We start from the raw sequence: 21,715 nt of genomic DNA on the forward strand, positions 1-21,715 counted from the left end.
AATTTCAAATCACATCTGAATTTTGCTTGGTCCTGCAGTGTAGTATATAAGTTATAGAACTGCTTTGTGTTGTAATATGAGCTGTTTTTTCTTTTTTTACTTTCAATAGGTAACATTAAAAGCAGAATTTAGTTTACTACATAGGAGGAATGCTGAGCCTGTCTTGGGCTGTAGCACATGCTAATTAAGTTAGTTTTTTTCTGTAGAAAAAGTCAGCCTTCTTATAAAACAATGTGGCTAAGACTTGGGTTCCAAGTGACTAATAGCTTCTACAACTCCATTATGGAGCAGTGGATCTCCAGTAAACCGCTCTCTGCATCATGCTGATCTGCGCCTTATACATTTCAAGTGGCACTATACGGTTTAGTGTTTTAAATTTTGGAGCATGCAGATTTCTTCCTCTGTTCTTATGAGATTGGCAGTTTTAAGTTTTAAAGTTTAAAGTTTTCAATTTTAAAAGGGTATATCAGCAGACCCTACTGTAGGAGATAGTTTACTCCAACAGATGATACCTGATCAGATTTAAGGGGAAAATGGGACTCCCAAGGTGTCCTTGAAAACACTCTTCATTATTTGCAATAAAACCTCCAGGGCATTAAATCATCAAACTCAATCAACTTGGTACAAAACAGTGCCATAGTAAAATGCTTTGTAAATAACATACACATATCTCTGATTAATTCAAGCTCAGCAGTTTCTCGTTGGAGTCTGTTTCTGAAGCTTTTCCGTTGCAAAATTACCACCCTTAAGTCTTTTACTGAGTGGCCAGAGAGGCTGAAGTATTCTCCTACCGGTTTTTGAATGTTATGATTCCTGATGTCAGATTGTGTCCATTTATTCTTTTGCACAGAGACTGTCCGGTTTGGCCAATGTACATGGCAGAGGGGCATTGCTGGCACATGATGGCATATATCACACTGGTAGATGTGCAGGTGAATGAGCCCCTGATGGCGTGGCTAATGTGATTAGGTCCTATGATGATGTCACCATAACCTCAGCTGTGCTGAACACAATGCCATCAACAGCTTCAGGAACAACTCTGACATCATAATCAAAAAGGCTAAAAATGGAGGTGCTGTTGTCATCATGAATAAGTTGGAATATGAACAAGAGGCTGCTAGGCAGCTCTCTAACTCCACATTCTACAGCCATTATCCTCTGATCCCACTGAGGATTACCAAAAGAAACTACATCATCTGCTCAAGAAACTCCCTGAAAACGCACAGGAACAGATCTGTGCGGACACATGCCTAGAACCCCGACCAGGGGTATTCTATTTGCTACTCAAGAGCCATAAACCTGGAAATCCTGGCTGCCCCATCATCTCAGGCATTGGAACCCTAACAGCAGAATTGTCTGGCTATGTGGACTCTCTCCTCAGGCCCTATGCTACCAGCACTCCCAGCTATCTTCAAGACACCACTGACTTCCTGAGGAAAATACAATCTATCGGCGATCTTCCAGAAAACACCATCATGGCCACTATGGATGTAGAAGCCCTCTGCACCAACATTCCACACAAAGATGGACTACAAGCTATCAGGAACAATATCCCCGATAATGTCATGGCAAACCTGGTGGCTGACCTTTGTGACTTAGTCCTCACCCACAACTATTTCACATTTGGGGTCAATATATACCTTCAAGTCAGCGGCATTGCTATGGCTACCCGCATGGCCCCACAGCTTCAAAAACAGACTCCAACGAGAAACTGCTGAGCTTGAATTAATATGCACACTAGATGCCATTAACTTGGGTTTGAATAGAGACTGGGAGTGGCTGGGTCATTACACTTATTGAATCTATTTCCCCATGTTAAGTATCCTCACACCTTCTTGTCAACTGTCTAAATGGGCCATCTTGATTATCACTACAAAAGTTTTTTTCTCCTGCTGATAATAGCTCATCTTAATTAATTAGCCTCTTACAGTTTGTATGGCAACTTCCACCTTCTCTGTATGTATATGTATATATCTTCTTACTATATGTTCCATTCTATGCATCCCATGAAGTGGGCTGTAGCCCACGAAAGCTTATGCTCTAATAAATTTGTAAGTCTCTAGGGTGCCACAAGTACTCCTGTTCTTTTTGCGGATACAGACTAACATGGCTGCTACTCTGAAACCATACATAGTCTTACATGTCATGGTTACATGGCAATCATCTCACTGAATATATGCAATACCAGAAATGCAATTCACAACCTTTAGCTCAAAAAGTCTGTGTCTCTACCTGCAAAGTTCTGTTAGCCCAGCTAGTATAAGTAGTTAATATACACTTACGCAAATTTGATTTTACATCTTGTGGAGGGTATTTGTACGTGAACACACAAGTTAATACTTACACTACTCTTTTCCAAGCTAATTGAAATATCTCTACCTTTACTGTACGCCTGTGAGAGAATTACTACAACATTACAATAAAGTATTTTGAGTTCAATTGAGTTAACCTACAATTTTGTTTTTCTGTATTGTTTTAATCAGGCAGAAGGCATCATATAATTCTGGTCTTTCTCAGGTGATTTATTATCTAGTAGTTCACCATACTATTCTTCCCCATATTTGTTAGGACATTTATGTTTTCTTGACTGTCATCTTCAATAAAGTACGCACATGAGCCAATATGAAATATGTTTTCCTTTTTTAGGTTTGGATGTCGATGGAATCTACAGAGTTAGCGGCAATCTGGCAACAATACAGAAGTTACGATTTGTTGTCAATCAGGGTAAGTGATTCCTTCACCCTGGTAATATTTTGTTTAGTACATAACTGCTTCAGATGACAATATTTCAGGATCTGCTATACAATAGCGGCACAGAATGATGAGTCACATTTTGGGGAATGATAGGAAAGGTGGAGAGATACAACAAACAATCAAAGAAGTAGGTAGGGTTAGGAAATAGGAAAGATAAATAAAGCACAGGAAAAAAAGGGAAAAGTAGTAGGGAGAAGGGAGATGAGAAGGAGAATAAAAGAGAAAATGACAGAAAAAATGAAACAAAATTATAAGAATGAGGCAAACATGGAAATCAAAGAAACAGAGTAAGCAAAGGGATAAAAAAGGAAGAGTGAAAGTAAACTGAATATTGAATGTGAAACAAAAGCTGGAATAAGTAGTGCAAGAATAAAAAAATCATGAAACAAAGAAAGATTAGAAGAATACATAAAATACAGGTGCTGAAAAAGAAGAAAAACAGAAACATAAGAACTGGGGATAAATTCTCGTTCCACTGATGTCAATGGGGGGTTTGCTATTGACTTCAATGGGATCAAAATTTCACCTTACAAAATGAGGGATGATGAACAGTAAAATGAGCAAATGAGAACCAGAAATACAGTCAATATTCAAATTAAATTTTATTTTAGAATTGTATTGTTTTTTCACAAATATTACCCAAACGAAACCCGCATCCACCAATAGATATTACAGGTGTGGAAGCCAGTATAGGCAGCTAGTGAACAAATACATCCCAAAGCCACTCACAGTGTTGAACAAAGCCACTCACAGTGTTGAACACTTTACTGTTCTTGGCAAGGGTTAAACATACAGCATCACCATTATATAAAGGTATATCAGATGATGTTCACACTCTGCAGACTTGTGCTGAAGAGAGGGCTTCCTGGAACTCTAGTTTGGGGAGCTAAACAACAAGTAGACTTGGAATCCTTCTTCTTGACCTTGCAAAAAGTGGTTCCGTCCTACAGAGTTGTAGGAGAGGGTTGTGAGTTAACAGCTCCGAATGCTGAGCACTCCCTTTGCTGCTAACAATCCAATATGGCAAAATACATTGAGGGGAGTGAATGCTGCTGACTAACAGTTCATGAAGAACACTGTGCCCCCACATCTTCATTGGGCCAATGAGCAGGTGTCTGAGATATTATTGTCAAAGAATACTCAGACACATTTCTGTGTTATTGTTATTATTTTATTATTTCTGTGTTATTATTTCTGTATCTCCTGGTTCGCAGTAACTCCTACTGAAAATCATAAAAATGGCCTGCACACATGCATTTTGAGGCTGCTGGATTGCACTTAAGCAGCTATAACCAGGCTAAATCTCATCATGCCTACTTTTCCCCTGCTCTCCAGTGCTCGGTATAGTGCTGGCATAGAATTTTCCTCACGTTGCTAAGCATTGTATATGTTTCTCCACACTGTGCAGAATCCTCTCTGCTCAGATCCTGAGCATCAGGGCCATATTTGGGGGCAGGTGACCCAGGCAACGGCCTAGGGTGCTGGGCTTAGAGGGGTGCTGGGTTAGGGGTGCTGTTTTTGTTAGCAACAAAACAGAAAATAGAGTGTTAGAAGTAAAAGGCTTCAGGTATTCCATATGTGGATTCATTTTTCACTAACCTCCTAGAATTGTCTGGACCTTTGTAGAATCTCGTAGAACCTTCCAGACTTTCTGAGAACTATATTTTCCTCAAACCTCCTAGAAAGTTGTCAGCCATGCCCGCGCGGGTATATAAAGGTGGTGGTGGGGAGAGTAGCCAGTCAGTCTTATACGACAGGGATAATCATGCATGCAAATCGTGTATCAAAGTCATTAAATGGGCTACAAATGCAATAAAAATAAGGCATTCAAAGGTTTAACAAATGGACGGGTGCTGAAGACACTTCTCACCTGGGGGACCTTTTGGTCTAGGGCTGGCTGTGCTGAGCACTGAACTCTAGCATTTTGGATTTCCACACTTTTTTTTAGCATAGCTTATTAGCCTTCAGGACTGAGCTCCTCTATATCTGCCCTCAGCCCCTAAGAGTATAGTTGAGCCTTATCCTGTGAGGTTCTGAGTACCTTGCAGTGCCACTGGAGTCTTGGCTTTATAGACATCAATGGCAAAACTCCCACTGATTCTGATAGGGCCAGGATTTTACCCAATGAAGGGTGTGGGCACTCTGCACTTTGTAGGAGTGGACCCAAGAGCTTTCACAATCGTAAAGATATTTTGTCATAATAGGAAATTGCCCACAGTTCCCAACAGTTGTTGGCCTATTAGTTCTAGCTTAGTGTCCAATGCTTTTAAAAAGTTTCTATTGTTATTTTTAACTTAGGGTAGTAATAGGAAAGAGTTTTACTTTATTATTGTATTTTCAAGTATTTTGAGACACAATAGAAAAGATGGTGGTTTTTCTTGAACTATTCAGAGCCACAGGTTGGATTTGACTCCTATAAATGAAGGGTAGAAAGATTTTTCTTATGTTATTTCATGTTTGCACTTAACTTTGAACATGTAAAATGCTATGCATGCTCTCATATAAGTACATGGTATTATTAATATATTTCATTTTCCCCCATCCCAAATTTTGGTACATGTTCGCTCTTCTGTCATTCATCATGGATTGTAATAATTTCAAGGCTATGTAGCATGGCATATTTGTTTCTAAAGGATATATTAGAAATTCTTTATGATTGTGAATACAACTGCATGACATTATTTTTGAAAACTATATGGTCCAAATTCATCCCTGATGTAACTCCATTCAATTCAGTCTAAAAACATTTCTGTGAACTTTTAATCAAATCTAAGTGAAGATGTCACCACTTTGAAAGTGAATTTCACCAGGGATGAATTAGCCCCCTATCTTTATGTAAAACTGAACTGCCAAATTCATCCGAAACCAAGCTACAGCAGAGAGTTGTGTGTGTGTGTGTGTACACACAAACGGAGTTTTCAAATTGCATATTTTACAGTGCAAGCTCTAGTCAGAGAGCAGTTTGATTTCTCCCATTTCTGGAGTAGCTTCAGCTTTTCATTCCCTGGTCTTTCTTCCAGCATAAACTACTATGAGAGATAAAGAGCCTCTTTTTTTCTTTCCAATCACGGCTCTAAATTGCATTTTTTTTTATTTATTTCTTTTTTTTGGTGGGCACTCTTGCACATGCAAATCAAGTAATTAGATGCACAATTATCTAAGTTGCATATGCAGATTGAGGCTTTTCTCTATTTCAAAGGCTGCCCATGCAAAATTTGCTAGTTTGAAAATGTGGTCTATAGCATCCCAAGGCAAAAATCTTTATTGTTTCTTTGTTGTTTATTTAGAAATTATTTTGGTGCCTATTGGCAAGTGTCTGGATGTTTTACATTTAAGAAAACAATCGATAGTTTCTGTATTAAAGCACTCAAGACTGGCTGGACTTGCAGCATTTATTATCTTAAATTTTCTAAAGACATAGTGTCAGTTTCCCGGTATTTTATCTGCCTTGAACTTGTTTTGCACTTTCCCAAGCTATAAGTAGTGGCCGTATGACTGGCAACTGGGCATAAAATCCATCAGAACCCAGTATGTGAATGTCTGGAATGTGTAGACGTAAGAAATGTAGGGTGACTTTGTGGAATTTTACAGAATTCATTCAAATGCAAATTTGACTGTGGAGAGGAAGGATGTTTGCCCAACAAGGGAGGGATGCCAAGCATAGTAGTCCACATGGAAGAGAGCACAAAATGGGAATGGCAAGAGTCACAGTGAAAGTCCGGCTGGAAGGAAGGGTTAAAGTAATGTGAGAGGCAGCAAAAGAAAATGGGAGCAAAAATGTGTAGTGAAAGCCTCATAGCTGAGGATATAGAGCTTGACTTTGTTTTGGAAGCCAAGTAAAATGCAGTGGTTCAGTCTGAGCTTTGCTGTTCATTTGAAAAGGTACAAACTCCTGCAGATTGTAATCAGAGTTAACTTGTGACCTCGCAGTGTGAAGCAAAACTAGATCCTTCATGCAGTGGCTGTATATCACAGCCAGGCAGCAAGATGGCAGAAAGAAGAACACACAAAGATATATTGAAGGACTGGAAATAAAATGGATCAGCTTGAAGTATGAATTCTCTGTTGAACTGTAGGTTAATACTGATGTCATCCCTTCTATTTCTCCAGAGACACGCTTCCTGATTCTCCCCCCATTTACAACTATTTTACACTGGTGTGAGTGGATTATCAGGCAAATAGTTTTCAGATCATGATAGTTTAGTTGTGTAACATATTTCTCCTGGGAAACAGAGGGGCAGAACCAGTAACAGGAATAAGAGCATTCCCTATCTTTATTCACTTCCTAAAATCTTTGCTCGACACTATCAGACGAATGGGAAAATAACTCTTCCATAACAATATTAGATCTGTCCATCCAAACATTAGCTTACTCAAAGCTACATTACTGCTCAAGTTTCCATCTAAAGAAGATGGTTTGATGGTGTGAAGCTGGTCAGAAAGCTAAAGCACTTAGCTTGTTTTGGTAGCATAGAAATACCAGGAGGCCTTTCCTCTGGTTTATGACACTGTCAAATTTGAATACTCAAAGGTGCAAGTAATAGTACATTAGGACCATTTTGACATCATCTAGCATGGGCATACTCAGGAAACCTAACTTTCTATTAAGTGGTCAAAGGAAATTCAAAGAAAAATGGTATCTCTCGATTACTGACATGTTTTATCTTTTCATCTATTTGTTGTGTTTAAAAGTCTTTGTTGATTCAGTTGCATCATCCTAGCAGTACAGATTGAGATTTTCAAAGCTGCGTAAAGGACTTGGATGCCCAGTTCCCATTAGAACAGCTTTGAAAGTCTCAGCCATAGATCTGTTTAGGCCAGACCATGTTAGCCCTCACGCAGGTGCATGCATAGGAATGTGTCAGGGAATCTCTTCCACAGCCCTCTAGAAAGGATTTCAAACCCTGCTGGCTCTCTTAATAGTGTGTGCCATGAGCTCAAAGAGTCTCTGATTTCATTCTTTAAAGAATCAGTATTTTTGGTTCGGACACCTAGGAAATGATTCAGACATAAGGAAATACTTTCAAGGAGCAGGCTGAAACTTTATTAATTTAAGTGACAAGAACCCTTCTCTGATGCAGGGGATGAAGAGGCAGACAGTAGTGCATTAGACTGAGACTTAAATCAGTTGCCACCGTGACACTACACTGGGTTGCTGCCAGTGGCCTCCTGGGGTACTGTACTTGGGTCTACCCCAAAAGCTAGCCTATGCTAGACTTTCTGCATTGGACCACTATCCACACAGCGCGACACTATTTTATTTTTAATTTTAGCATCCTGCTGACTTACTCCTGACTAATGAGCCCAACCTCTAGACAGTTATGTGGAAGGTAAAAAACCCGCCAGACGATGGCCAGTCTAGTCTAATAGGTAAGTCCCTTCCCCCACTCCAGAAAGACTAGGCTCACAATATACCTGGGACCCCAATAGGCAACTCAGAACAAATAAAGGGGGAAGCGTGAGTGCACTCATCACAAGCTGACTGTGGACAGTGCAGAGATGAAAATTCACCCCACAGAATGAGCACTGTGGTAGCTAATCAGCTTCCCCAGCCTCCCGCAAAAAAGCCAGTCGCTGCCCCAGAAGTGACTTAGTTCTACCTCCTGTGCACACTTCCCATATGCATATGAAAATGTAGGGGCGGGGGGCAATGTGATTTACGTGTCATATACTAGAGTGGAGCATAGCCAGCCCCACCCCTGAGGTAACAAAGGCTATTACAAAGGTGTTCAACCCCTACCGATCAATCAAAATCACACCCTGATGCTGACACAGGATGAGGAGGAGGAATGGGCACACTTTGCCAACATGTTTCAGGGATTGATTCAAATCTCCTCATCACCTGCTCGTTTACAAATCGTGAAAGTGCTAGAATAGGGTGAATTTCAGTAGTATACTTGACAGAGTTGTTTTACTTTTTGTTTTTTGTTTGCTTTTTGTTAATCCCTCTGTCTTCATTCTTTTAAATTGGTCTAAACAAGACAAATAGTATTTTAAATGACTTTTCATTTTGTTTATTTCATTTCTCTTCCGTAAGTATTTTGTTTTTGTGAAAATTTATTCAACTATAAGTACTAATCCACACTGCCCCCAAGGGCCATTTAAATTCCAAAAGTTGAACATGTGTTCAGCCTTATACAGGCAAAATGCTTGGGGGTTTATTTCTTGATGCCCAGTTGATTTTGGCATTCCCGTCCCCTCCTCCCGCCCCCCCCCCCCACCAAAAAAAATCTGTACTGTTCATCTGTATTAAATATTAGGCTTTTCTGGTTTTATAATAGATGGAATCTGTACTTACCAGTGCAAATTCATTATCACAGGAAAAATTCCAGGCTGCCTGCTGTACTTTTAGTGTTTTAAATAGAATTAACTCAAGAGCAAAGCATGAACTCTGGTCCCTCTCTTTGTACTGTTAACATTTCAGTATCAAAAACTGGATGAAAGAAAAAGTAGAGTGGGTGGGGAAGGTAGAAAAAGCAAGCAAGATGACAATTGACTATTTAATCATTAAATAAGGAATAGGAAGAAAGGGGGGGAAATCAAAAGAGGATTTTCAAATTCTATGAATGCATTTTTTATAAATACAAACCTTCCACATCCAGTCCATTAATTTTTTCATTCACTGAATTTATTTTTCTTTTATTATTGTTCCTTAAAGTTAAGTACTTCCTAAAGCTGTTTGTTTTTGCCAACAACAGAAGAAACTACTTTATTTGTTCAGCCCATTGCATGGGGGTTTTTTTTGGTTTTTTTTTGTTTGTATGGAAGGCTATTGATATTGTATCTTTTTTTGCTTTCGTGTGACAAGATTATCTTTTACCAGTGATGTATTTTTCCCATTAAAAGCTGAAAAGATCACTTGATCATAAACAGGCCAGACTATAACATCTTTCAGTACTTTGGAAACTTTCCGAGTCATCATTTTTCAGCATCATTGATTCAAGGAGCTAGAAGTTGCAAAGATTATTGGTGACATAAAGATAGCCATAATTTTTCTTATTTTAGAAATGTTTTAAGAATGGGGCTTCTGGAGAGTAAGTCAACAGTAATATGAGAACTGTGGCCTAGACAATTGGTTGCTGTTCTAATGGCTTCAACCTTTATCATGAGGAACTCATCAGGGTATTCTTCCTGCTACTTTTCATGTTGCCCATTGAATCTCTGGCAGTTAAAATTTGGAAGCATCTAGACCCTGTGGGGATAGCCCAGTGGACTGTAGTAAGCAGAAGCGCTAACTGGCAGCGTACTGGTGACATTATGATCATTCTGAAGGATCCAGCCAACAAAACATGTTTTTGATGATCTTTACATTGGTTTTCTGGGAAAAAATAAACTGGAATAAGTCATGATGATGATGGTGATGATGGTGATGCCCATGTGCAGATAAGAGCAACATAAACAAATGTATGAACTCGTAGCTGTTAGAATCTAGTCCAACCAGCTGAAATTGCTGACATGATTCAGAATATTCTTTAATTTCACTGTCAACCCTATGAAAAAGAGACCTATGCTTTCAACAGATATGCTAATCTCTGTGAAATGTGCGCTGATCCCAGTCTAGTTATGGCATATAAGTGTTCACCTCACAGAAAGCATCAGTACAGTTGGAAGTCATTGGCACCCTTGTTTCCACGCCCATTTTTCTGTAGTGTGCAAGGAATGAATATATTATCTTGGAGACTGAGTTACTCTCCCCAATACAGGGTTAATATACATTGGTGTGCTAACAGGGCGAAGCTTACTCTGCTACACTTCCTATGCTGTACCCCTATTTTGTGGCTAGAGAGGAATTCAGTTTCTGGGACTGTCAAAGAACCAGTTTTCATAAGCACTTAAATTAAAAAATACAGCTATAAAGGGTTCATAATACCTCAAGGAAGCACTATAATCCTATACAATTGCATGTACGTTCAGGGAAACTAACCATAGAAATACAAAATTCCATCTTTACTGGTTCATTCAGCAAACAAGGCAGCTCCTAATTTCCTTTATATTCAATCCTTGGTTTGCAAAATGCTTGCTATTTGCAGTTCAGGTGACCTTTGGACACCATTATTTCATTTGGAATACCTTGTGTTATTAACTGTAAAACACAATTTACCATCCAAATATCAGTTACTGTGGTTTTAGTTCTTACGTACTATTTAAAGAAGAAAAAGAAATATAACTTTTTATGGAGTTTAAATATTGCAGCAGAAAGCAGCATGTTTGTAGTATGTATAAGAGAAGTGCCAAAGATATTGGAATTAGTAAAGTGAGCTAGATTAGAAAAGGTACATTTATTAGTAAAACTATCATCTCAAGTTAACAGATACTATTTTGGTAAAACAATTAAAATACTTCTCTTGTGAGCCTGCTACAAGAAAATACTCAAATATCGGTTCCAGAATAAAAAAAAAAATCAAAAATTTAAACTACAAATATGTTAGCCAATTGTGAATATTTATTAACTAAATAATTTAATAATAAAGAAAATGCCTACTTGATTAATTGTTACAGAGTAAAAATTACAATAAAACTGTCTTGATCAGTGCTTTGCAGAAGCACCATTACTGTCTGTGCAGTTGTTTAACAAGGATTTAATTGGAAAGATAAGTGAATGCACATTTAAAAGTATTGTTAATTTGCTTTATAATCACCCCATCCTTCACAGTATTGACAGCACCAGGCACAAACCCCTTTCTCTTTTACAAGTATTATTTTCCATATGTGCACAATAAATTCTGAAGCAGTAATTGGAATTTTTACGGATTCCAACATACCTAGTATATTGACTTTATAGGTGCAATATTCCCTTTCTAAAGGTAATTCACTAGTGGCATTATTAGTAAAATCACTGAACTTTTATTCACATATGGGTTTTTAGGAATATCTGGCTCCCATTTATATTTTGCTGCAGTTTGAATGACCAATAAAAAACCTCACTATCATTTTCTTTTCCATGTTATACAATAATGCCAGTCTTGGAATTCAGACAGCTTGAAGCTTATTGTTTTTCATTTGTGTTTATATTTATTGTTCTGCAATGGTTTGGACAAGAGCAAGAATCTAATTGGCAAGTGAGGGTTTTGAACCATATGAGCATCTAGACCACCTTCAAACATCAGGACTCCTCAGCTGTATTACCATATCAGTTATCAAGAAGTCTGTGAGAGGAAGAAAACAAATGGAAATGTTCTGAAGATATTTTCTCTGCTATTTTTGATCATATTATTGTACAATTAAAATAGTACAGATTTTAGGAACCTGTTGGAGCCTAATGTCTGGAGCTGCTCTTATCGAGAAAAGAGAAGCCAGCACTGATTCAGCTCTGCCTCCCTTGGCAGAGCCTTTGTAACTGACGGAGGATTGAAGTTGCCTTTCAAATTGACTCATCAGGTCAGCATAAATGGGTTGGGTGTTTTTAAAGCAAGCATTTAGAAGAAGAAGAAGAAGAGGAAGAAGAAGAAGCTACTTTTCACAGTTTTTTTTTTAAATAAGAAAAACTAAGGTTCTGCTCAAAAACATCCAACTGTTTCCACTGACCCAACATATCCATTTCAAAGGCAGCCAGCAGCTTCAGTCCTCTGTCAGTTAACAAAGGCTCTGCGGGCAGAGGCAGAGTGGCTTCAGTACAAGCTGCCAACTTCCAGATAGCAGCTACAAACTTAAAGGTCCAATGGAGAAGTGAAACTCCTCTTCCAGATAGTTTTCTTCTTTTGTTATGTGTTTTCCTTCTATTTTAGAAACATATATGGCAGGCAGTGTGGCCAGTAAGTTTCAGCTCATGCAAGTATAATGAAACAGGTTAGATTCCCCCTTTTATCCAATTTGTGCATTTTAAGACAGCTTTTATGAAGTAGTTGATTGCACCTTTCTCCTTTTAAACAAACTCTAAACCTGGATTCTAAATTTAGAACTCAACCACGTGCACAAATAACTTCTTTTCAGATGAACCCCTGAGCCAACCTGCATTACTGAATATGGGCCTAACTGTGAATCTCTTACTTGCTTTGGTGAGCATTTACTCACATAAGTAGTCCTTCTGGAAGTCAAGAGGTGTGAAGCCATTGTGTGTGTGCTAAAGTTCACTTTTGAAACATGAGGCTCTGCTTGATTTTTTTGCTAGATGAAGAACCAAAATGCCTTGAAAGCATCAAAAAATAGTTATCCTTTTCTTTCACATTGCTCAGGCAAGAAAAGAAAAATAAAACAGACTGAAGTAATTCTCAGGAATAATTATAAAACAATTTGTTCTTGGGTTAAGACCTGCATATGCCAAGTTGCAGCCAAGAACATCACTCTTCTATTTTTGCCAAGTTATAAAATCCTGAGAACAGAGGAATACAATGGAAAGGACAAATTGACCGTTAACTTCAACAGCACAGAAGTGATGTCTTAATGCCCTTGGTGTGCATATGTTATTGATTAAGCCTTTAAATGCTCCAGTAGGAGGAGCTTTCTTTTTCTCTTTCTGAAAGGAAAAGGGGAAGGGTGTTTAAATGACCTATCCTAAGGATCAGACCTTTCATTTTCATTTGGAAGTGGGCCATTTAAGTAAAGGATATGCACGTTACTCTCTTCTTTTGGGAAGGAAGAAGAAATAGGTGCAATACCACCAACATATCCATTTTGGAAATGGAAACCAGATTTCCAGACCTGATGAGGATAATAGTCTGTTTATATTTCACTGCACCCCGTTTTTGTATTTTTATTGTTTGCTCGTTTGAAATTTTAAAAAATAACTGTTATAACAGTAATTGTTTTTCTCACTCAGCTAACCTTGTTCTTGGTGTGTAAGGACCAAGGACTTAGAAGTATTGGCGTGCATGGCTTTCCAGTCTTCAATCTTAGAACTAATATTTTATGCTACAAAATGTGTTGTCATACAGTTTTCTTTTTAACCCACTCAGTGAGTAAGTCTATAAAATGAGGAAGAAGAGGTAATAAGTTAGGTCAGCATGAGCAGCCGCATTCGTACCATGAATTTTATGGCATGCATTGTTTGGCCATGCCCATAAGACATGCCTTTTATTTCCTCTCTACTCCACAGAACTATTTACATCATAATAGGTGTTTTGTGTACTAGCACTTCAAAAAGTTCAATTTGAAAGGGCCCTGCTTTTGAAGACTTTGCAAAATTGTGGGAGATAGCCACATATTGGGATGCAGTAAGTCCTTGGGGATAATTTCTTCTTTCATGAATTGTGCTTCTCTGATAGCAACACTACAGAAAATGTTAATATTGAAGAAAATGAATCCAAAACAAAAGATCAAGATAAATTATTTAGAATGGCCCAGTGAAAATCAAGGTAAAATTAAGCAAATGAAAATGTACTAGACACATTTATAAGTGGATTGTACAAAGTGTGGAAAATGTTCTGTACAGTATAATCTAAGGGCCCCATTTTGTGAGTTGTAGAGCCCCAAATAAGAGATGGTGACATTCACTGTCTTGTAGGATGAGGCCCAATATGACCAAATAGATTTTTTTCCCCTGTAGCTAATGTCTATAATTCTGTGATTAAGATGTAATAGTGGCAAACAAATAGAAGCTTGCAATATGAGCCTGCAACAGAAAAAAGCAATATTATTTATGGGTGTACGTTATGTGATATTGTGCTGGGTGGTATTAGAAAAAGAAATCAACATTTACCACACTGTGGAAATTGACTTTATCATGGTGTTTGTTGTATTCTTTATACATAGAATGGGCAAAACCACACAAATGCCATGTAAATGTCGCTACCATAGGTGGCAAGTGTTGATTTTTTGTAGTATATTCCACTGTAGAGGTACTACATGTAAGAGTAGTGACAGGTAACAATATTCAAAGTGTCAGTAGGGCCTGACCTGGAGTACTGTTGACAATTTTGGGAATTTCACTGTCAAAACAAAACAAAACAGCAAGACTACAAAGAATACTTATAAATGTGTAAAGAGTTGGAAAGTACTAAAAAGAAAGATTAAAAAATACTTTGTTATGGTCTCGGAAAGTATTAGAGTGGTGCAGGAATATGATTGTTCTGTATATTCTATATACAGAGTGAGGGTGTTGATTTAGTCACAGCGGGTCACAGCTATATTACAAGAAGAACTAGTTTGATGCTAAAGATTTTAGAAATAACAGTAAGATAAATTGGAGAATGACGCAACTGCCATGAGCTGTCCCAGAGACACCTTCAGTGGAAATGGTTGAAAAGGGGCTAGATAATACTCAGAAAAGCAGCAAAGGAGGGTGTGGGCTTGAAGACCTCTGACGTAGCTTCCAGCCTTAATTGCTATGGGGCAGATTATCCACTGATGTAAATTATCATAGGCCCATTGTAGTGATAATTTACTTCCCCATAAATATATGATATAAAGAGCTTTATAAAGAGGAGTTCTTCTCAAAAGGTTTTAACATCACCAGTGGGGTGTGCTCTTTTCCAAGAATTTTTACTTCACAGATTCAATGTGCCTTAGGAAAATCTTCATGCTGAAAAGGAATTGCCCTTTTTAAGAAATTTTCAAATCACTCATGCCACTTTTTATATTTTCATAATATTGTAAATTACTGTTTTCAGTAAAATCACTTCTTATTCCTTGTGACCTGAGTAAAATTATCTCATTAGCTAATTGCCCCATTTCTGAGAAGTGTGTTCCCTTAAAGTATTCTGTGTATCCCTTAAAGGGCCCATTTAAATGTTCACATCATTACTATTTCCCTGAAATAGTCTTCCCTCTATGTATTTTCTTCTCCCCACCATCCATTCCAACCCCAAAATATTCTCCTTAGGAATACCACTAAAAGGATATTTCTATTCTGTAATATTTCTTCTTGACTGTGCTGCTCTAAACAAAGAAAAAAACCCATACAAACTCTTAAAGTTTGAAGTTATGCCTGGTACCTGATTCTTGGAAGTGAGTGCACAGCTGTGACATCCTGAATTTCAGCACTATGTAATCTCTAATGTTATATCTATTATCAGTGAAAGTCACCATAATACTGTGTCTAGACATCTTGAGGTCAAAGGGACTGTTTCCTAACTCTGATATAAAAAATGAGTCTGACTCAAAACTTTGGATCTGGCCAGTGATTTCAGTGAGATTGTGGATGTTCTGATTCACTGAAAATCAGCCCATAAGTGTGTGAACCTGCACTTAACATGTCTTCTCCTGTTATTCTTCTTATTTATTTATATAGCAGCGTAATTGCATATAACATTTTGGAACTATTAAAATATATTCAACTGAAGATTCTCTATCATGTTTGAGAATCTTTGCTATGGTTGGATGGCACAGAAGGGCCAAAAATCTTCCATAGTTCCCCAGCTAAGGATGTTCCCACTGAACAAAGCAAAATGTTATACATAAGAGTGAATTTCAGTACAGGTATATAGATTACCTGTTTAAACTGCTAGTACCTTACTTACTGTTAAAATGAAAGCTTTTGGTCAGCATTTGAGGATTGAACTAGATGAGGGGGTTGGACCAGGTGACCTTCTGAGGTCTCTTCCAACCCTAATCTTCTATGATTCTATGATCGCCAGCCCTTTTCTAGCCCTCAGGCAGCGCAAAGGAGCCAGATTCTGACCCTTCTGACCACTGATATTTCCCCCACACTGGGTGAGTGTAAATCTGGGGGGCTGGATCCTTCATCAGCTGCAGTCGATACTGACAAAGTGGACATATCTGGGACAGGGGGTGTTGTGTCGATTCAGGGCAGAGCTATGCTGTGCTATACAGATCTACAGCAGGCATAAGTAAGAGCAGCCCTTAAACTGCTCTAATTCATGCCAAGGTCAGAGTAAGTCAGGCCTCAGAAACAGGGATGCATAAATGGCTCCCAGATGTCCCCTATGCCCACACTCTGGGGCACTGAACAGAGCTCAGCTATGGAGAGAATCTGCTCTTTTTACTTAAGCCCAGTATAAAACCCATGTGAATAAGATTTAATCTTACTGTAAGTCCATTGCACTTAGGCATTGCAGAGCATTCATTTTTTCTCATTCAAATTTGGGATGACTACTTGGAAGAAACTGATATAACCAATGTATGTTTAATGTGTGCATGACACACATATTTTGAGATATAGTCATCCCTCAGATGCACATGCTCTACTCCTGCTGAAATCATTGGTAGTTGTGAGCACATAACCAAGCTCATAATTTGGTCCTTTGTTTATGCCTTGTAATATGTAGTATTTTTCAGGGTATAAAGTTTCCCCAATAAAAGCTTTATTGTTGTTGTTGCGTTGCTCTTTCTCTGTTTACCATAACACAGAGCTAAGGTGTAATAGGTTGGACTGTTGGGGTATGTCACTGCAATTAGACACCTGCGGCTGACCCATGCCAGCTGACTCAAGATTGCAGGGTTCAGGCTAAGGGGATGTTTAATTGCAGTGTTGGCATCATGAAATTCCAGGATGCCTGGAAAAAAAGCAGACTTCACTACTGTTTGTTGCATTTTTACTTGCCACCAGTGAGATATATTTTTCCACAGTAATTAGTTTTTAAAAATGGGAGACTTCAGAACACCTTTCCAAAGCCCAATATTGTGTGCTTATAATACAGAAGATTTGAGAATGGCTGAATTAATGAGATATCAGGGCTGGAGAGACAGTGGATGTGAGAATGAAATGAAGAGATGTATAGGTGCTGGTGATAGTGTCTTTTATAGATTACACAAACTTTTCTGGAGATAGTGTGCAACATGGGAATGGAAAAGGACAATATGTGAGGTCAAAGTCTAGTTTGTGTTGTGCTGAAAGAGGGTCCTTAATAAAGCAAAGGTTAGATGCTTTCAAAATGTGTTATTCAAGGACAATGCTGACATCAGCTAAGAAGTCAGAATAACTGACATTAAAATGGGTAGGACTCTGGGTGCAGAAACAGAGCATGTTATGGCATGAAAATAACTATAGGCAAAAACTACATGATGCCTGAGTTGAGATCAATATGCTGGGAACAAGATGGAATTGGTTATGCACAGGAAAAAGAATACACTTAGAAGGTGAAAATAGAGATAGGGAGCTCTATATTGAGAGGCCTAAGTTAAACAGTGATAACAAGCAGACATCTGTAGTAGCTGGCAGAGGAATATTGAGGTCTTCAGTATTTCTAGCCAGTCTTGATATAACAGATGATTCACTTAATTTAGGGGTGGAGGGAAGGAATACTTTTGGTCTTTGCAAGTTTAAAGCATTTGTGTAAATGAAAATGCCTTTATAAAAGGAGATTTGTATTTTTATTTTTTTAATCAAAGACACATGACAAAGCATTCAAACATAATGCAAATAATTGCAAACTGATGTATCCAGCAGTTCAAAAAATGAATAAATAATTCAGCTTTTACACATGGGCAATCCTTGCTAAAAATTGCAAATCAGAACTCCTCTGTTTGAATGTATTTTATTTTGTTAATGGATGCACTAATATGAAAGGCATCTAATTGTATAATGTATTATTAGTCATTTTCTTTGGCATCCTATTAACTTTAAATAATGCTAATATTTAACATTTTATAACATGCACAACAAAATTCTTCCTTTTCCAGCAGAAGAGAAAAACGTGCATTAATAATAAATTTTTCCAAACGATCTCCACTGTGCATTTTCTGTTACATATTTTGGATCAAAAATATTGAAAATTCAGCATACAAATATGCAAGTTGATATTTTATAAAACATCTTTTGTATTTTTTGTATAAATGCAAGATATAGAGTGTAATCTGGTTTAATTAACTCATTTGAATATTGAGCAGTATATAGAGCATGATAGGATGTAGCTAAATGCATCCACTAAATATCTTTTTAGTGATGGTTGAATCAAAGTATATAAAGTGGTGGTTAATTCCTATTAATGGCAAGGGTCTCCACCACAAGTTGTGAACATTACAGTTGTGGCTGAGTATAATAACCACACACACACCAACACATGCACTAATGTTATCCTGTGGTTATCTAACAATTCCAAAACTCTTCTTGTGCTAGAAATAAGATGATTTGCTGGACACAGCTGCTGCATCACATGAGAAATCTTTGTGAGGAGGCTTTTCTTTGTTTATTTTTAATGGGCCAAATCCTGCTCCCATGTTATCTGAGTGTAAGGGAAATGGAATCTCCTTAACCCACATAATTTTCTCCACACTAGTCTGACCGATGCTAATGATAGTCAGGTCAGTGCGAACAGGAGCAAGGGAAGGCCTCCACATATATGGTGTTGTAGACCCCTCAGCTCAATGCTGATAATATTAACAAATAATAGTTAGCACGTGCAATGCACTTATTATCCATAGATCTCAGTTTGCAAAGGCAGATCAGCACAATTCTCTTTATTTTACAGATAAGGAAATTGAGGTATAGGGAAGTTAACTGATTTGCCAAGTTCCCACAGAAAGTCAGGGCTGCTCTACCTGGGAACGTTCAGGAAAGTTAATCCAATTTAACTAAAGGTGTGAATTTAAAGAGGATTAGTTAAACCTGTGTGGAGGCTCTCATTCACAGTTAGAGTGGACTTAATTTGGTTTATCTTAATTCACTCCTAAAGTGAACACCCGAAGGGTTTTTGTATTCATTCTTTTTATTATTTTCTATATATTTCTATGTATTATTTATTGTCTATTTAATATTTATTGTTATTATTAATTTGTAGTCATTTCTGTGAAGCTCATCACCATAGCATCCTTATCATCTGAGCATTCACATCCATTAATAGATTTATCCTAACACTGCTGTGAGGTATGGAAGTAGTAATATCCCCATTTTACAGGTAGAGTGATTAAGAGACTTTCCAAGGATCACATGGGAAATCTGCAGAGAGTTAGGATTAGAACCCAAATCTCCTGGGTCCCAATCCTTTGCCTTAGCCATGAGATCATCCTCTTCCACCTCTTCAGGTTTTTCAACACAGGCTCAGTCATGGAGAACTGGCCATGCACACATTCTATTCTAACATTAGGATTTAGCAAATATGATGGTTTAGGTCAGTGTTCCTTAAAATCTTTTCAGATTGGAAAATCCTTACGCGGAATCAAAAATTTTCACAACCCCCTTATATTTACTGTAAAAGCAAGAGTAAAAAATGTATCATTGATGACAATAAGCCATATAATTTACTTGTGTGTGAGTTTCAAAAGACTGAGCGAGAATACTTGACCTTGAAGATATAGGTATGCGAGAAATGGGGGAATAAGTTTTTCTTTGGTTTCGATCATAATAACATTTTCAACACCTTAAGACCCCCCCACCCCCCACACCCATTGTCATAAGGAGTTGTGTCACAGTAATTGAGAAACACTGGCTCAGGTGATTAACAAACAAATACTGGCCTTTCCGTTCTGGGTTGCTGGTTTAAAATATAATCCAGGAGATTGAGTTTTGCCCATTTTGTGGTCTACACCAGCCAGTTCTGAGCTCTTCAGCTCAGAACTGTTGCCGCAGATCTCCTCCAGACAGGCTTCTAACCATGGGGAGCTTGCATCCCAGCTGCTGCAAGCACAATCTAGGGGGTGAATCAAGCCCAAAGGTGGTAGTGACTGAAAATAGTTGAAAGTTCATGGCTGTTCATTGGCCAAAGTGAAAAGAGTTGTTAGATGCAGCCCTCATGGACAGATGTGCATATTAGCACCCAGCATGATTGTCATCACAGCTTGCACCAGATGGTATCCTTGATGGCAATTTCAGCAGAAGCGCCAATGACTAAATAGGCAATGGAACCTGTACTACCCTCTTTCACCACAAAAGGGGATCTCTCCAAACAGATTTCAGAGACTTTGGGCAATGGGCATATAGTGAAGCTTGCACTGCTATGTCACTTGATGTATCTGTCCTTTTGACAACCGAGAGCTTTGGCCAGTCTTTGTATAAAACAGAGAAAATAAGATGAACGGCTTTATATCCTCCTTGTGTGTTTAAAAGTGCCATTTGGAAAAGAAAATGAGAAAGAAAGAAACAAAAGTGTATTGGATCATTTCTCTTTAAGCAGATATAGTGCCAGTGAAAGATTGACAGCACTGGAAACTGGAGTCCTCCATTTATCCACACTTCATTTCTATCCATTTATCCACACTTCATTTTTAATATCTGGCTTCAACAGCTGATTGTAACCATAGAAAGTCTATAGATTTTGGGTGAAATGCACTCCCTTTTGGATTCAGTTTTATAAAAGAAAACAATTATACAGAGAATGCATGTCTTTATTCTTTATTGTACATTTCAGAGTCTCCATGAATACTCATTTGCATGTGTCAGTTAATGCTGCATCTTGTGTTGGCCAGTAAGAGGCATGATTGCACTAAATTGGAAGCAGCAGGCACAGGGTTTCTTTTAAGAATGGGGGTGGGGGTAGCCATCCACTCACTCTGCTCTCAAGTCTTCAGTCAACATGATTTCAGAAGAGTTGCAAGTCTAGTTACAGGGATAATAAATCCCAAATTAACTGGATACGCAGATTTCACTTCCATTAGGTTCCACTTTTTAAAATGACATTCCCTTCACTTTATCTTTTTCAATGACCTTAACATTTAGAGCAAATGAAATCTGGATTATTAGCAATACTAAACTTGTACTTCAAGAGTGAATAATTAGAACACAAATAGTTTCAAAGCTGACATACTTATTCTTATTTCTTTGTATTTCTTTATATTTAATAGATTGCAATAAACACATTCGTTCACTTTACATAGTCACTGAGTTGATTTTGTAATACGAATGAAATATTTGGTTGCAGGATTGAGGCAATGCAGAAATTCTGTTGTCGCTGATGCTAACAATGAAGTCTATGCACACAGCAGCAACAGAAAATAATATGGAAGCCTTTTCACACCCCTTTTTTAATGTATGCAGTTTTGTCTCAGAGAAGCTAGAAGACGTGGAGATAAATGTTTCTATGTAATCCTTTTTGAAAAGTATCTACAATCTAAAGGGGACAAAAGCAGCTCCTTGAAAACTACCCCCAAAGTCTTTCTTTTCTTATTGTAATGTTTTCCATTAGAAGGAGAG

The 21,715-nt window shown here is 37.9% G+C and overlaps 1 protein-coding gene across 5 annotated transcripts in view; it reads left to right on the forward strand.

Annotated features, from left to right (window-relative positions):
- Positions 1 to 21,715, forward strand: part of ARHGAP15 (Rho GTPase activating protein 15) — a 456,797-nt gene that overhangs the window by 314,278 nt on the left and 120,804 nt on the right. For all 5 annotated transcript variants that reach the window (XM_073305398.1, XM_073305401.1, XM_073305399.1 and 2 more), the window contains one exon: positions 2,647 to 2,724. In XM_073305398.1, coding sequence (XP_073161499.1) covers positions 2,647 to 2,724 — 78 coding nt within the window. The remainder of the gene's footprint in view (positions 1 to 2,646; positions 2,725 to 21,715) is intronic.

This window comes from Lepidochelys kempii, chromosome 11, assembly GCF_965140265.1.
Source record: "Lepidochelys kempii isolate rLepKem1 chromosome 11, rLepKem1.hap2, whole genome shotgun sequence".
Lineage (NCBI taxonomy): Eukaryota > Metazoa > Chordata > Testudines > Cheloniidae > Lepidochelys > Lepidochelys kempii.